General features: G+C 39.9%; 3 protein-coding genes across 5 annotated transcripts in view; 2 read left to right on the plus strand and 1 right to left on the minus strand.

Moving 5' to 3' along the window:
- The window catches only part of LOC133564198 (neuropilin-2-like), a 461,460-nt gene that overhangs the window by 171,435 nt on the left and 274,513 nt on the right, over nucleotides 1-15,512 (minus strand). The window lies entirely within an intron of this gene.
- On the plus strand, nucleotides 2,046-3,461 carry LOC133564204 (olfactory receptor 13D1-like). The gene has a single exon (XM_061918358.1). It carries the CDS (start codon nucleotides 2,131-2,133, stop codon nucleotides 3,058-3,060), a length of 930 nt encoding a protein of 309 aa, XP_061774342.1. The 5' UTR covers nucleotides 2,046-2,130; the 3' UTR covers nucleotides 3,061-3,461.
- On the plus strand, nucleotides 7,496-8,667 carry LOC133564205 (olfactory receptor 6N1-like). The gene has a single exon (XM_061918359.1). It carries the CDS (start codon nucleotides 7,612-7,614, stop codon nucleotides 8,530-8,532), a length of 921 nt encoding a protein of 306 aa, XP_061774343.1. The 5' UTR covers nucleotides 7,496-7,611; the 3' UTR covers nucleotides 8,533-8,667.

Below are 15,512 nucleotides of genomic sequence, written 5' to 3' on the forward strand. Positions count from 1 at the left end.
GATGAATGGCTTTCGCTTTGCATAGTAGAGCTTTAACTTGCACTTACAGATGTAGCGACAAACTGCATTAATGACAGTGTTTTTCTGAAGTGTTCCTGAGCCCATGTGGTGATATCCTTTAGAGATTGATGTCGGTTTTTGATACAGTGCCGTCTGAGGGGTCGAAGGTCACGGTCATTCAATGTTGGTTTCCGGCCATGCCGCTTACGTGGAGTGATTTCTCCAGATTCTCTGAACCTTTTGATGATATTATGGAGTGTAGATGTTGAAATCCCTAAATTTCTTGCGATTTTACTTTTAGACACGTTCTTAAACTGTTTGACTATTTGCTCACGCAGTTGTGGACAAAGGGGTGTACCTCGCCCCTTCCTTTCTTGTGAAAGACTGAGCATTTTTTGGGAAGCTGTTTTTATACCCAATAATGGCGCCCACCTGTTCCCAATTAGCCTGCACACCTGTGGGATGTTCCAAATAAGTGTTTGATGAGCATTTCTCAACTTTATCAGTATTTATTGCCACTTTTCCCAACTTCTTTGTCACGTGTTGCTGGCATCAAGTTCTAAAGTTAATGATTATTTGCACACAAAAAAATGTTTATCAGTTTGAACATCAAATATGTTGTCTTTGTAGCATATTCAACTGAATTTGGGTTGAAAATAATTTGCAAATCATTGTATTCCGTTTATATTTACATCGAACACAATTTCCCAACTCATATGGAAACGGGGTTTGTATTTTCTTATTTTTTTATGTATTTTAATTTGTAAAATACGGCTATGCCGGATTGTCGAACCTCGGATTCAGGAGGAACAGTGTGGTTTTCGTCCTGGTCGTGGAACTTTGGACCAGCTCTATACTCTCGGCAGGGTCCTTGAGGGTGCATGGGAGTTTGCCCAACCAGTCTACATGCGTTTTGTGGACTTGGAGAAACTATCGACCGTGTAGTGCTCAGAGAGTATGGGGTATCGGACTGTCTGATTGTGGCGGTCCGCTCCCTGTATGATCAGTGTCAGAGCTTGGTCCGCATTGCTGGCAGTAAGTCGGACCCGTTTCCAGCCCTTTGTCACCGATTCTGTTCCTAACTTTTATGGACAGAATTTACAACTTTGAATTATCAACTAATCAACGCATTTCAGCTGTGCGTGTCAGCCTTCAATAATGAAAACAGGCATTTAGGAAATAAAAGACACTTAGGCCAAACGCAATAATCGAGGGCACATCTTAACATGTATAATTAAACCTGAATCAAGCAAAAATATTGCTTGGCTGCACCAAATAATATGTAATTATAATTATAATTTACCAAATATTTCTGTGTAAATACCTTTTTTGGGGGGCGGTATAGCTCGGTTGGTAGAGTGACCGTGCAAGCAAAAGGGGGGGTTCTAGGTTCGATCCCCGCTTCCGCCATCCTAGTCACTGCCGTTGTGTCCTTGGGCAAGACACTTTACCCACCTGCTCCCAGTGCCACCCACACTGGTTTAAATGTAACTTAGATATTGGGTTTTACTATGTAAAAGCGCTTTGAGTCACTAGAGGAAAGCGCTATAATTCACTTCGCTTCATTTCACAGCATGTATATCTGCGGCTTATAGTCAGGTGCGGCTAATATGTGGAAATATTTATTTCTCCTAAAATTTAGTGGGTCATTTTATATCCTAGGGCGCTCTATAGTCTGGAAAATACAGTACTAATTTTCCAGCCACATTTTTAGTGCCGTTTGATTTGACGCGACTCGGTACTTGTGAGTACCGACAGACTTCGGTCTGTACCTATAAAACTTACCGAATTCGGTACCTATCCCTAAGTAGGACACCAGTAAAATGAATACTTATATTATAGAACAGAAGAGTAACAAATGAGTGTCATGAGATTCATTCTCAAATTAAAATTCAGGCATTTTTTTTCAGTAAAGCCTCAAAAGAATAACAAAGATAGTCCTCTGTTTCTGATGATGTAATGTCTCTGACTGCTGATTGGAGCGTTGCGCTGCTCAGTAAAGGATAAAAAGGACTTGACCAGTTTGACAGGCGGGGCATCTTCGTCCTCCCTCGTCTTTCGATCCGTCAACAAGACCACCGAGAAAGGAACCAGTCCCAGAGAATACTTGATACGCGGAATGGGTAAAGGATGACAAACGTAACGGTGCTGACTTTCTTTTACCTAACAGGACTGAGTCATATGACGACAAAGCTGCGACTCCTTCTGTTTTGCGCCACGCTGTTGTGCTACGGTGCGATTCTGCTGGTCAACGGCGTCCTCATCGTCACCATCGTACTGGAGAAAAAACTCCATGAACCCATGTACGTTTTCGTGTGCAATCTATGCGTTAATTCTCTGTATGGGACGGCTGCGTTTTACCCCAAATTCCTGTATGATCTCTTGTCTGACCGCCACATGATCTCTTATTTTGGCTGTATGTTGCAGCTCTATGTCATCTATTCCTACGCAGCGACAGAGTTCAGCATTTTAGCCGTGATGGCTTACGACCGATGCGTGGCCATATGTCGACCGCTGGAGTACCACGCTATCATGACTAAAACTTGGGTCGTGTTTTTGGTGGCCTTCTCCAGGCTTGTACCTCTGTTCAGCCAGGGTATATCGTGGGTGTTGACCTCCAAACTGCAGCTGTGCGGCTCCCACATACGGAAACTGTACTGCGAGAACTGGTCCATCCTGACACTGTCCTGCAATTCCATAGCAACCAACAGTACTGTCGGTTTCATCGTTATCATGTTCTACGTGGGATACGATATTTTCATCTTCTGTTCCTACATCCAGCTGATTAAGTTAGCTCTGAGGTCCAAAGAGGGGAAGAAGAAGTTCTCGCAGACGTGTGTGCCGCATCTGCTGTGTTTGCTGAACGTGACCGTGGCTTTGCTCTTTGACCTCATGTACACGCGGTACGGATCCAAATCCGTAGATCAGAATGTGAGTAACTTCATGGCCATCCAGTTCCTCATGATCCCACCTTTACTCAACCCTATTATTTACGGCCTTAAAATATCAAGGGTTCGCAATAATATTCTGAAATATTTTACAAAGAAAATGGTGGTTTAAATGAAGGGAAGTGATGGCTGTTTTTGTGTGGATTACAGATGAACAATAAAGAGGGTCGGTCTGGTAAATGTTTTGTGGAAAATCTCTTCAAAATGACTTTTTCTTAATATTTTGCTCAAGCTTTTGCACACATTTGTAGTTTGCAAGCTGAAAAAAATAAGGCTACTGTTGGATCGACCAAACATTTTTTTGTGTGTGGAATAGGTTGCAAAAATTTAACTCATATACATTTTTGACGGCATTTTGCATCTGTTATTTATGATACAAAGTAGTAGTGGGATGAAACCACATACATGTTAACCCCCCCCCCATGTTGAGTACAACAGAATTGTCACCACTCAAAAACCTATTAAAGACACACTAACAGTGGTATATATTGTAAAAGTACAAATAATGATTAAAGTTCAGAGAGAAAAAAGTTTTATTTGCTTTATTTTTGGATAATGATGCTACACTTGACATTATGTTCTAGAATTAGGCCAATGAGGTGGCGACTTGTCCAGGGTGTACACCGCCTTGCCCCCGAATGCAGCAGAGATAGGCTCCAGAACCCCCCCGCAACCCCGGACCGGGACAAGCGGTAGAAAATGGCTGGATGGATGCAGGTATTGGAACAAACATGGCAAGCTGTTTCACTGCACCTTCAGTTTAATGAATTTCATGTCATACAATGAAAAGGTCACTATCAATAAAAAACAAATAGTAAAAAATATATTTATATTAAAAAACATAATATATACAAATATATATGTATATATATATATATAATTTTTATATATATATTTTAAAATATACTTATATTTTTAAATATACATTTATATATATATACACATATAAAGTATTTTTTATTTATACATATATATATATATATATGTAGTATGCAGTACATGCTTTTTATTGGACTTTGGAGGGGTGATACTGGTATCAATCCATTGCCATGTAATTATAGGACCAGTATTTCCAACACTTGCCATTTTTAAGATAATTTTATGACTTTCCCTTAAATGTGTAGATTGGGATTATAATCAGAGTTAAACACATGATATATAAAGGTATGTTATATGTATATACATATGTGTGTATGTATATATATATATATATATATATATATATATATATATATATATGTGTGTGTGCACGTATATATATGTATATATATATGTGTGTGTGTGCATATATATATATATATATATATATAAATATATATATATACATACATACATACATATATTTTTCCTATTCCCATTATAACATTTTTATGATTGTGAGAAGCCAAAATATAAATTGTGATTAAAATCTAAATTTCCAGCCCCAATTAATTTTTTAATTTTTTTTGTGATTAATTAAGACTTAATTTATTTTCAACAGCGTTCAACTAGTGTAAATATCTGCCTGAGCCACCAACTCTCGCTGTAGATATTAGATTTACGCAACAAAAAATCATTTGGGGAAAATAATAGTAGTCTGAATATTTGGGCACGTAGCGATTCGATCTAGAAAATATGCTTGATTCAACACGATTCTAGATTCAAACTTTTGGTAAAATACCGTATTTTCTGAACTATATAAGCCGCACTCACTTATTTATAGAAGGAAATATATTTTTTACATATATTAGCCACACCGGACTATAAGCATCATATATATATATGTTGTGAAATGAGGTATTCACACAGAAATATTTTGTATATGTTTATTTACATACCTTAATTGTTTGCAAACAGTGTATGTAACCCGGCAGTAAAACGGCTGAGCAAACAAAACAGAAGTCATTGTCATGGACCCATTAGCTGTAGAAGCTAGCTCTCCAATCAGCTAAATAAACTCAATAACTTCATGGTGACGTTTTGGTGAATTTACTGAAGAATTTGTGAAACTGAAACAACACAAAAAGAATGCCTGTTAGCATATTAGCTAATGCTCACTACGCTATTGCATTACATTACGAAAGCACGTACAAATATCCATGAAAACACTCCTGCAGACATTACGCATGGGACAGTTTAGTAAGTGAGAATTGTTTTAGTTAAATTGTAAAACTTAGAAACGTTGCTTGGAATGATTAATGAAGAATCCGTACGAGTAGAAATGCTTTTGACATCTGGAAGACGGAACGGCACTTGTACTTCTGGTTCAAAGCACTAAATGGAAGGACAATGCAGCACTTGCAGTGAACAAACTCGTCCAAAAGATGGCGCCCTGGCACAAACAATAAACCCCTTTTCAGTGTATTTGCTTGTATTGTTTTGTTTTAAACTGTTTTTATAATAGCCGTCAACTAAGAAAAATCCATAAATTAGCCGCACTGCTTTATAAACTGCACGGGCCAAAGCGTAGGAAAAAATTAGCGGCTAATAGTTAAGTATCATGAATTTTTTTCAAAACAGGTTACAGGTTAGAGAATCTTCTTCTGGATGCACGGACAAGGCCCAAAAACATATATTTTTTAAAAGTGATTCATATTAAAAATAAATAAATGTTTTGGTTTTTCTTGAAATCGATTTTTTAAAAATATGAATGATTTAGAGCAGGGGTCACCAACGCGGTGCAGATGAGTCGCCCGCGGGCCTGTCCTAAAAATAGCTCAATTAGCAGCACTTACCAGTGAGCTGCCTCTATTTATTTAAATTTTATTTATTTACTAGCAAGGTAGTCTCGCTTTGCTCGACATTTTTAATTCTAAGAGAGACAAAACTCAAATAGAATGAGAAAATCCAAGAAAATATTTTAAAGACTTGGTCTTCACTTTTTTTAATAAATTCACTTATTTTTTTCCTTTGCTTCTTATAACTTTCAGAAAGACAATTTTAGAAAAAAATACAACCTTAAAAATGATTCTAGGATTTTTAAACACATATACATTTTTACCTTTTAAATTCATTCCTCTTCTTTCCTGACAATTCAAATCAATGTTCAAGTAATTTTTTTAATGTATTATTATTGTAAAGAATAATAAATACATTTTAATTTAATTCTTCATTTTGGCTTCGGTTTTTTCCACAAAGCATATTTGTGAGATATTTCTTCAAACTTATTATGATCAAAATTCCCCAAAATTATTCTGGCAAATCTAGAAAATCTTTAGAACAAAATTTAAATGTTATTTCAAAGTATTTTTAATTTCTTTTAAAAAATGTTGTTCTGTAAAATCTAGAAGAAATAAATATTTGTCTTTGTTAGAAATATAGCTTGGTCCAATTTGTTATATATTCTAACAAAGTGCAGGTTGGATTTTAACCTATTTAAAACATGTCATCAAAATTCTAAAATTAATATTTATCAGGAAAAATTACTAATGATGTTCCATAAATTATTTTTATTTTTTCAAAAAGATTCGAATTAGCTAGTTTTTCTCTTCTTTTTTTTTTGGTTTAATATTTTAATTTCAAAAGGTCGAAATTGAAGATAAACTATGTTTCAAAATTAAATTTTGATTTTTTCCCTGTTTTCTCCTCTTTTAAACCGTTCAATTTAGTGTTTTTTCCATCATTTATTCTCTACAAAAAACCTTCCGTGTAGGAAAAAAAATGTACGACGGAATGACCGACAGAAATACCCTTTTAAAAAAAAAAATATATATATATATTTATTTATTTCCATCCATCCATTTTTCTACCACTTATTCCCTTTTGGGGTCGCTGGCGCCTATCTCAGCTACAATCGGGCGGAAGGCGGCGTACACCCTGGACAAGTCACAGGGCCAACACAGATAGACAGACAACATTCACACTCACATTCACACACTAGGGCCAATTTAGTGTTGCCAACCAACCTATCCCCAGGTGCAGGTCTTTGGAAGTGGGAGGAAGCCGGAGTACCCGGAGGGAACCCACGCATTCACGGGGAGAACATGCAAACTCCACACAGAAAGATCCCGAGCCTGGATTTGAACCCAGGACTGCAGGACCTTCGTATTGTGAGGCAGACGCACTAACCCCTCTGCCACCGTGAAGCCCAATATTTATTTATTTATTTATTAAAGGTAAATTGAGCAAATTGGCTATTTCTGGCAATTTATTTAAGTGTGTATCAAACTGGTAGCCCTTCGCATTAATCAGTACCCAAGAAGTAGCTCTTGCTTTCAAAAAGGTTGGTGACCCCTGGTTCAGAGAGTGACAAGGAGTAGAAAACGGACGAATGCATTTAGAATCGTGATGAATAAGAAGCGCATAAATCGACTTTCTGTGCACCCCTCAAAAATAAGCGAAAACATCTTCACGAGCTTTATCGCTGTAAGACCGGGACTACCATGGTATCAGTACTGTCGGCACTTGAACGTATCGGCCCGCCTCTAAAATGAGCGTCAGAAACGATAGATGCCGGGAAGTCTCCAGAGTGCACGCCAGTCCAAAGCAGCATAAAGCCGAGCGAGCGAGCGCTCACAGTTCAGACGCGGCGAGGCGTGGAACATGACGAGCACTCGTTGCGAATCGGTAAGTCCGCACAAAGCTGACCTGGGTCGTCTTGTTCACGGCTACCTTTCACCCTTTTCACAGACGCTGTGGAACCGCGGGCGGGCGTTACTTGCGGCCGGTTCGATCGCGGACCGGGATGGAAAACGCTACCTCGTACTTTAACCTGACCATGTTTGTCCACACCGGGCCTTACCGTTACCCGGCCTTCGCCGTGTGCCTGGCACTGTACGGCTTCATCGTGTGCGCCAACCTGGTCATCATCCTGGTGATCTGTCGCGAGAAGAGCCTCCACGAGCCCATGTACATCTTCATCGCCTGCCTGTCCTTCAATTCCCTCTACGGCTCCACCGGCTTCTTCCCCCGACTCCTCCTGGACCTGCTGTCCGACCGCCACCTCATCTCGCGCGTGGCCTGCTTCACGCAGATCTACATCGTCTACACCTACGCCTCCAACGAGCTGACCGGGCTCAGCGTCATGGCGTACGACCGCTACGTGGCCGTGTGCCAGCCGTTGCACTACCACGCCAAGATGACCGCCGGCAGGGCGTTGTCGCTGGCGGCGCTGGCGTGGGTGCTGCCGGCCTTCTCCCTGGCCACGTGCATCTACCTGTCCGCCTCGCTGCCTCTGTGCGGCAACCGCATACAGAAAGTCTTTTGCGCCAACTGGAACGTGGTCAAGTTGTCGTGCGTGCCGACCACGCTCAACAACGTGGTGGGCATGCTGGTCACCGTCACCACCGTCTTCTGTCCCCTGGTCTTCGTGCTGTACACGTACGCCCGCATCGTCAAAGCCTGCTGGAGACGCTCGGCCGAATTCAAAGGCAAGGTTTTCCAGAGCTGTTCGGCGCACGTGGTCACCTTCGTCATCTTCTCCATCACGGCCTTTTGCGACATCGCCCTCAGCAGGTACGACCTGGAGGAGATGAACCCCTTCGCCGCCGTCATTTTGTCCCTGGAGTTTGTCGTCATTCCGCCTTTTCTCAACCCTCTGGTGTACGGCATGAAGCTGCCGGAGATACGCCGGCACATTTCCAAACTGCTGGGAGTCACCGATTGATGCATTCAGAGCAAACATGTCCACGTTTCCTCGTGTCACTTATGTCATTGATTGATTGATTGATACTTTTATTAGTAGTTTGCACAGTTCAGTACGTATTCCGTACAATTGACCACTAAGTTTTTCAACTTGTTTAAGTCGGGGTCCGCGTTAATCAATTCATGGTAGTCACATGACTCTATTTGCACAGCTTTATTTTATGATGAGTAGGACTTTATTATCAAACCATGAATTCTTCCTTTTTGCTGTCATGTAAAAACTCTTCCTAATATTTAGCTGACTTCAAGTAATAATGTAGTTTTTATGATGGATCTTAAATTTACATGTTTATTTTTTTACCAGGCATCTATTATGTAGTTAAAAAGACTTATTGCTGACATTTTGATTAATTTATGAACAAGGACAATGGATGGATGGATAATAAAAATCATAGTAAAAACATTTTTTAAATAATTTTTGCACCAAATAGATTAATAAAAAAATGATTATTTAGTTGATATTTATTAATTGTATTATTTAATTATACTTTATGTATGTACTTCATACATTGTATAAACAAAATGCCACATTCAGCATAAGTGAAAATACATGTGATTACTTTAATTGGGATTAAAACTTTTTTTTTTTTACCAGGCATTATTTTTTATGTTTCTACCATGTAGTTAAAATACTTGTCTGACCTTTTAATTAATTTACAAATAAAAATCATAGTAAAAAATTAAAAAAAAAAATTGCACTAGATAAATGAGTGAAAATGTATTATTTAATATTTATTACGTATTTTGTTTATGTACGTCATACATTGTAAATGTCACATTCAGCATACTGTGAAAATAAATTATTACTTTGAGATGAAAACATTTTTTTTTTACCAGGCATTTTTATTTTTATATGTTTCTACTATGTAGTTAAACATTTATTTCTGAACTTTTAATTAATTTACAAATAATAAAAATCATAGTAAAAACAAAAACAAATAATTTTTGCACTAGTTAGATGAGTGAAAATGTAAACATGTTTTACCCATTACTTTATTGATAAATGTATGAATAAAAAGCAATGGTTGCATTTTTGTAAATACTCGGAATTTTCACATTATTTTCAGTGTATTGTCAGTAGTTTGTTAAATCATTCAGAAATCATCTCTCTTTTAAACATGTAACGTATCAATTTATTTTGAACATACATTTACAAGGTGATTGATCATAACTTGCAGATTGTCATTTCTCCTTACAAGAGTATGATTATATTTGCATGTGTTCATAAACTGCATACTAATGAGTGTCCATGTGGGAAATATGCTTGATACATCACATTATGCTTTATTGCTTAATAGTGTGTGTTTATTATAAAGTGTGACCACATATTCTCTTAAAACAGGGATGTCCAAACTTTTTCCACAGAGGGCCGCACACGGAAAGATTTAAGCATGCGGGGGCCAGTTTGATATTTTATTTTAAAACCATAACAAAATATATGTTTGGTTTTTTCATCCTTAAGGCTCCTGGGGAGCATAGAGGGTCTCAGTCACTAAAATGTTAAAAATAAGTCAAATTATTATTATTATTTTTTATTTAATGCTTAAAGTAAATCTCTATATCAACTTGAGGTTGATATAAAGTAAAACTAATAAGGTTTTATGCCTTTTCTGTCAAAGACAACTTTGTTTTTTATAGTAAAACTGAAATATGCAGTATTTAGATAGATAGTACTTTATTGATTCTTTCAGGAGAGTTCCTTTATTTAGCAATTAAAGCCCTCAATTATTTAATATTTTTGAGTAATCACAGTGAAAAGTTAAATAAAATCCTACTAAATATATTTGATATCCGAAAGGTTCCCCACTCATAAAGTGATGCATTTTTATTCGTTTTTTTCTTCCTTAAATTTCAAGATCAACTTCTGTCGCTTTTAAGTTTGAACTATTATTTTGTTTGTTTTATGCTCTTTTGTCAAAACTTTGATGTTTTTATATGGCAACCACACAACACATGCAATATTTTTTCCACATAAAACATTTTAAAGTGATAATTTTTAAGGTAATATTCATTATAGCATAGATTTTTTGGTCCTTTTTTTTTGAGCAATGGAAAAACAAAGAAAATAAAGACAAAAGGGAAAAGAAATTGCCTGCATGGCAGCTTTGTGTCAACATTGCCACTTTTTCTTATTAGATTTCACCTCATTCCACTTTTTTGAAATATTTTTATTTTTATAATACTATCAATTTTGCAATTTTTGCAGAATGTGTGGCGGGCCGGTAAACGATTAGCTTATTTTGAAGCAAAATACAAATAATAAAAAATATATAACAATGACTAATAAAGTTAACTATAAATAATAAATGTTTAAATGATAAATGATTGACAAAGCAACTTATTAGTTATCATGGAGTAGCAAAAAATGTAGAATCTTTTCGCGAAAAGTCTTTTTTTTTTGCTGTCGGTTTAAAGTTCCATGAAAGCCTTGTTATGTCCACAACCCAAGAGGTTACTAGGCAACCATGCCCCACATATAATATTTATAATATATTGTAACCCACATTGGAGGAAAAGTCCACTGAATCGGAACAAGTTTTAAAATAATAAAAAAAAAAAATCACAACAGAATAGAGTCTACTGTAAACAAGAAGTTATTTTCCTGCATGGCAACCACTCACTTCAGCTCCAACTTTCCAGAATAAAAGGAGATGGCTTGTTTTTTATGAGTCACTCACAGTTGGATACATTGACTGAAAAGCAATCAGCGTGTTTTTGTTTGCTTATGACCTGAATGCCTTGTATGTCCTCAAATGATGAATAAATTACATTTATATACATTATGCTGTTTGAACTACAGCACCACCTGCTGGAGGTTGTGGCTTCAACCTTTACTATCCATACAGATATTTTGTCCCTAAACATAACCCGGCTTACACCACGTTTGGATTTTGTATAGGACCATACTTGCCAACCCTCCTAATTTTCCCGAGGGACTCCCTAATTTCAGTGCCCCTCCCGATAATCCCCCGAATTTCTCCTGATTTCCACCCGGACAACAATATTGGGGGCGTGCCTAAAAGGCGTCCTCTCTCACCTGAAAAGGAGACTATTATATATGTCTCCGTCATCCATAGGTTTATCTATAACCCATAAAGTAGGCAGGCACGGAGCTATTTCTCAGCATGTGTTGATCCTAGCCCAATCCCCAGTTAATACACTGACACGCAACATCCGGATTCCCATCATGCATTGCTTCAAAACTACGGCAAGTAGTAATGTCCAAAAACCTAACCGAGACGAAGCAGAAGAACGAAGAAGAGACATGGCGGCGACGAGTAAGAAGAAGTACGCTGGCAAGTTCTAAAAGGATAAGCAAGTCATGAAAGCCTAAACTTTTAAGAAAACTACGGCAAGTAGTAATGTCCAAAAACCTAACCGAGACGAAGCAGAAGAACGAAGAAGAGACATGGCGGCGACGAGTAAGAAGTACGCTGGCAAGTTCTAAAAAGGATTTTACGGCAAGTAGTAATGTCCAAAAACCTAACCGAGACGAAGCAGAAGAACGAAGAAGAGACATGGCGGCGACGAGCAAGAAGAAGTACGCTGGCAAGTTCTAAAAGGATTTTACGGCAAGTAGTAATGTCCAAAAACCTAACAGAGACAAAGCAGAAGAACGAAGAAGAGACATGGCGGCGACGAGTAAGAAGAAGTACGCTGGCAAGTTCTAGAAGGATTGGAAAACATTATTTCAGTTCATCCAGGACAGCTCGAAGGGAGAAGGGGTATGCTGCCTGCAAATGTTGTAGATCAGACTTCTTTATTGAACACGGTGGCCGAACGGATTATCATTTTTTATATATATATTGTATATATAGATATTGTGGAGAGGCGGAGCCGACGGTCTGACAGAGGGCACGCTGGAGCCAAGCCCAAGATGGCGGCGAGGAGGCGGAGAATGCAAGCGAGCGGCGAGGCAGGGCGTGCCGGGAGCGACGCCGCGAGCGAGATCAGGTGCGTGGATTGCGCACCTGGACACAATTTATGAATCCTTTCCCACTGTTAAAAGGGGCGGCAGCTGTGAACGCGAGTAGGAGTGGTGGAGAAACGAGGAAGGAACGAGAGGGAGACGCAAAAGAACAAACAGTGCATGCAACAAGGAAGAGAGCGACAGCGAGAGGATTCATAAATTGTGTCCAGGTGCGGTCTGACAGAGGGCACGCTGGAGCCAAGCCCAAGATGGCGGCGAGGAGGCGGAGAATGCAAGCGAGCGGCGAGGCAGGGCGTGCCGGGAGTGACGCCGCAAGCGAGATAAGGTGCGTGGATTGCGCACCTGGACACAATTTATGAATCCTTTCCCACTGTTAAAAGGTGGCGGCAGCTGTGAACGCGAGTAGGAGTGGTGGAGAAACGAGGAAGGAACGAGAGGGAGACGCAAAAGAACAAAGTGTATGCAACAAGGAAGAGAGCGACAGCGAGAGGATTCATAAATTGTGTCCAGGTGCGGTCTGACAGAGCGGCAGGGCACGCTGGAGCCAAGCCCAAGATGGCGGCGAGGAGGCGGAGAATGCAAGCGAGCGGCGAGGCAGGGCGTGCCGGGAGTGACGCCGCAAGCGAGATCAGGTGCGTGGATCGCGCACCTGGACACAATTTATGAATCCTTTCCCACTGTTAAAAGGTGGCGGCAGCTGTGAACATGAGTAGGAGTGGTGGAGAAATGAGGAAGGAACGAGAGGAGACGGAAGAGAACAAACAACGCATGCAACAAGGAAGAGAACGACAGCAAGAGGATTCATAAATTGTGTCCAGGTGCGCGATCCACACACCTGACGATCCACGCACCTGATCTCGCTTGTGGCGTTGCCCCCGGCACGCCCCGCCTCGCCTCTCCGCTCGCTCGCATTCTCCACCTCCTCGCCGCCATATATATATATATATATATATATATATATATATATGAAGAGTTCATATGCAAAAGCAGATAAATCCATTTTGACCGATTCTGTATATTAACGATTTTCTGCCTGCTGGTGTTGTCGGTACATGTACAAGCGTGCAATGGTTTATTTAATATCAACATAAGCAAGTCATGAAAGCCTAAACTTTTACGAAATGCTGATGTAATGAATGGCTTTCAAGTAAGAGTGTTTGATGTGGTTTTACGTCAAAAGCAGATATATCCAAATTATGATATGTCGCAAAAACAGATATCTCCAAAATCGTTTTCTTTGCGGTCGTTATTTCGCATAATATTCCAGATAAAGACAGAGAGAAAAACAGAACGTGAAATTTATCGAAAGCCACATTTCAACGTAACAACTGTTCACATTTCTTTACTTCATTATTTAACAGTTTCGATCCCTTGCTGCGTATAAATCTAGCTGTCCCTGCGGACATTGTTTTTTCGTACATGCTTTTTTGGAACTGTGACCTCACATATTTACCTTGTGCTTTTCAGCACAAAATGAAAAAACAAAAAAAACAGTGTTGCAATGAAGACAATGTTTTATTAATAAAACAACTACAAATGCTCAACGTGGTTTGCCTATCAAAAACACTCCTGTGCAGATAACAGCTGACTCATCATCGCTATCGACATTAGCTCCATGCTCGACAACATCGTTTAACGCAGCGGTGTAAAACTCACAGACACGCGTGCTAGCGCCAACATCAAATAATAACTTCAACACGTCAGTTTTTTTCGCTGGCTTAACAGTTTTGTTCACAGGAGAAGCTTCCAAATTATTCATGCGTGGATAACAACACTGAGTGAGTCACGTGACATTTTGTTTGTCACGTGATCCCGTACTGCAGTGCTGGTTGGGCAAACGGATATACCGGCTTTTGTGGTAGAGGATCCATGGCGCTTATCGGCCGTTGCAATAAATCGCTTAACTAAATGACGTTAAAAGCGGCATTTGTCCGCATTTGCAAACAAATTTATTTTGGTATACCACAATAGAAGTGGCGGACTATATATTACCGAGGCTGGGCTAAATTTTATCAAAATGGCGTTTATCGGTTTTTGCGTATGAACTCTTCATATATATATATATGTGTGGAGGGGGTCCGGTCCGATCCGGTGGCCATGTACTGCTTGCCTGTGTATCGGCTTGGGGACATCTCTGCGCTGCTGATCCGCCTCCGCTTGGGATGGTTTCCTGCTGGCTCCGCTGTGAACGGGACTCTCGCTGCTGTGTTGGATCCGCTTTGGACTGGACTCTCGCGACTGTGTTGGATCCATTATGGATTGAACTTTCACAGTATCATGTTAGACCCGCTCGACATCCATTGCTTTCCTCCTCTCCAAGGTTCTCATAGTCATCATTGTCACCGACGTCCCACTGGGTGTGAGTTTTCCTTGACTTTATGTGGGCCTACCGAGGATGTCGTAGTGGTTTGTGCAGCCCTTTGAGACACTAGTGATTTAGGGCTATATAAGTAAACAATGATTGATTTATCTGAGAGCCAGATGTGGTCATCAAAAGAGCCACATCTGGCTTGCGAGCCATAGGTTCCCTACCCCTGAATTAGAGTCTGCCGCTCAGTTAGCATCGCAGCTCAGTCCCCGGCTGCTCAGCTTTCTTATCTCTCTTGCCGTTACGTGGATCTTGGGGTGAACCCCGTGGGACAGCACGCCGGCCCTGCGGAAACTGTGACTCTTCCTCCCAACCGACCCATGCGTCAGCCGGCCCAGCGCTGTGGTAAAGTGAATCATTCCTCTAGAAAGCGGTCTAGTCCTGACTGCCAAGTCCAACCACCGTCCACTCGGCCCATCCACTAAAGTGTTGCTGATGAAGTGAGTCCATGGTGAGACTCTCGTTATTCCACATAGCGCCATCAACCACCAGCCGCTTTTTGACCCAACCTTATTCCTCGTTGTTCCATTTCTGCGTCGACTTCCCAGCCCTAAATTTTCAACCAGTTAGTGTCGGAAAATAAAAAAAACTGTGAGGTGTGAAATCCCAGCTGAAGTACAACGGTCTGCTAGGTTTAACAGTT

This window comes from Nerophis ophidion, linkage group LG13 (genome assembly GCF_033978795.1).
Source record: "Nerophis ophidion isolate RoL-2023_Sa linkage group LG13, RoL_Noph_v1.0, whole genome shotgun sequence".
Taxonomy (NCBI): Eukaryota; Metazoa; Chordata; class Actinopteri; order Syngnathiformes; family Syngnathidae; genus Nerophis; species Nerophis ophidion.

Coding starts and splice junctions, on each gene's coding strand:
- LOC133564204 (XM_061918358.1), top strand. CDS start 2,131: ATGACAAACGTAACGGTGCTGACTTTCTTTTACCTAACAGGACTGAGT.
- LOC133564205 (XM_061918359.1), top strand. CDS start 7,612: ATGGAAAACGCTACCTCGTACTTTAACCTGACCATGTTTGTCCACACC.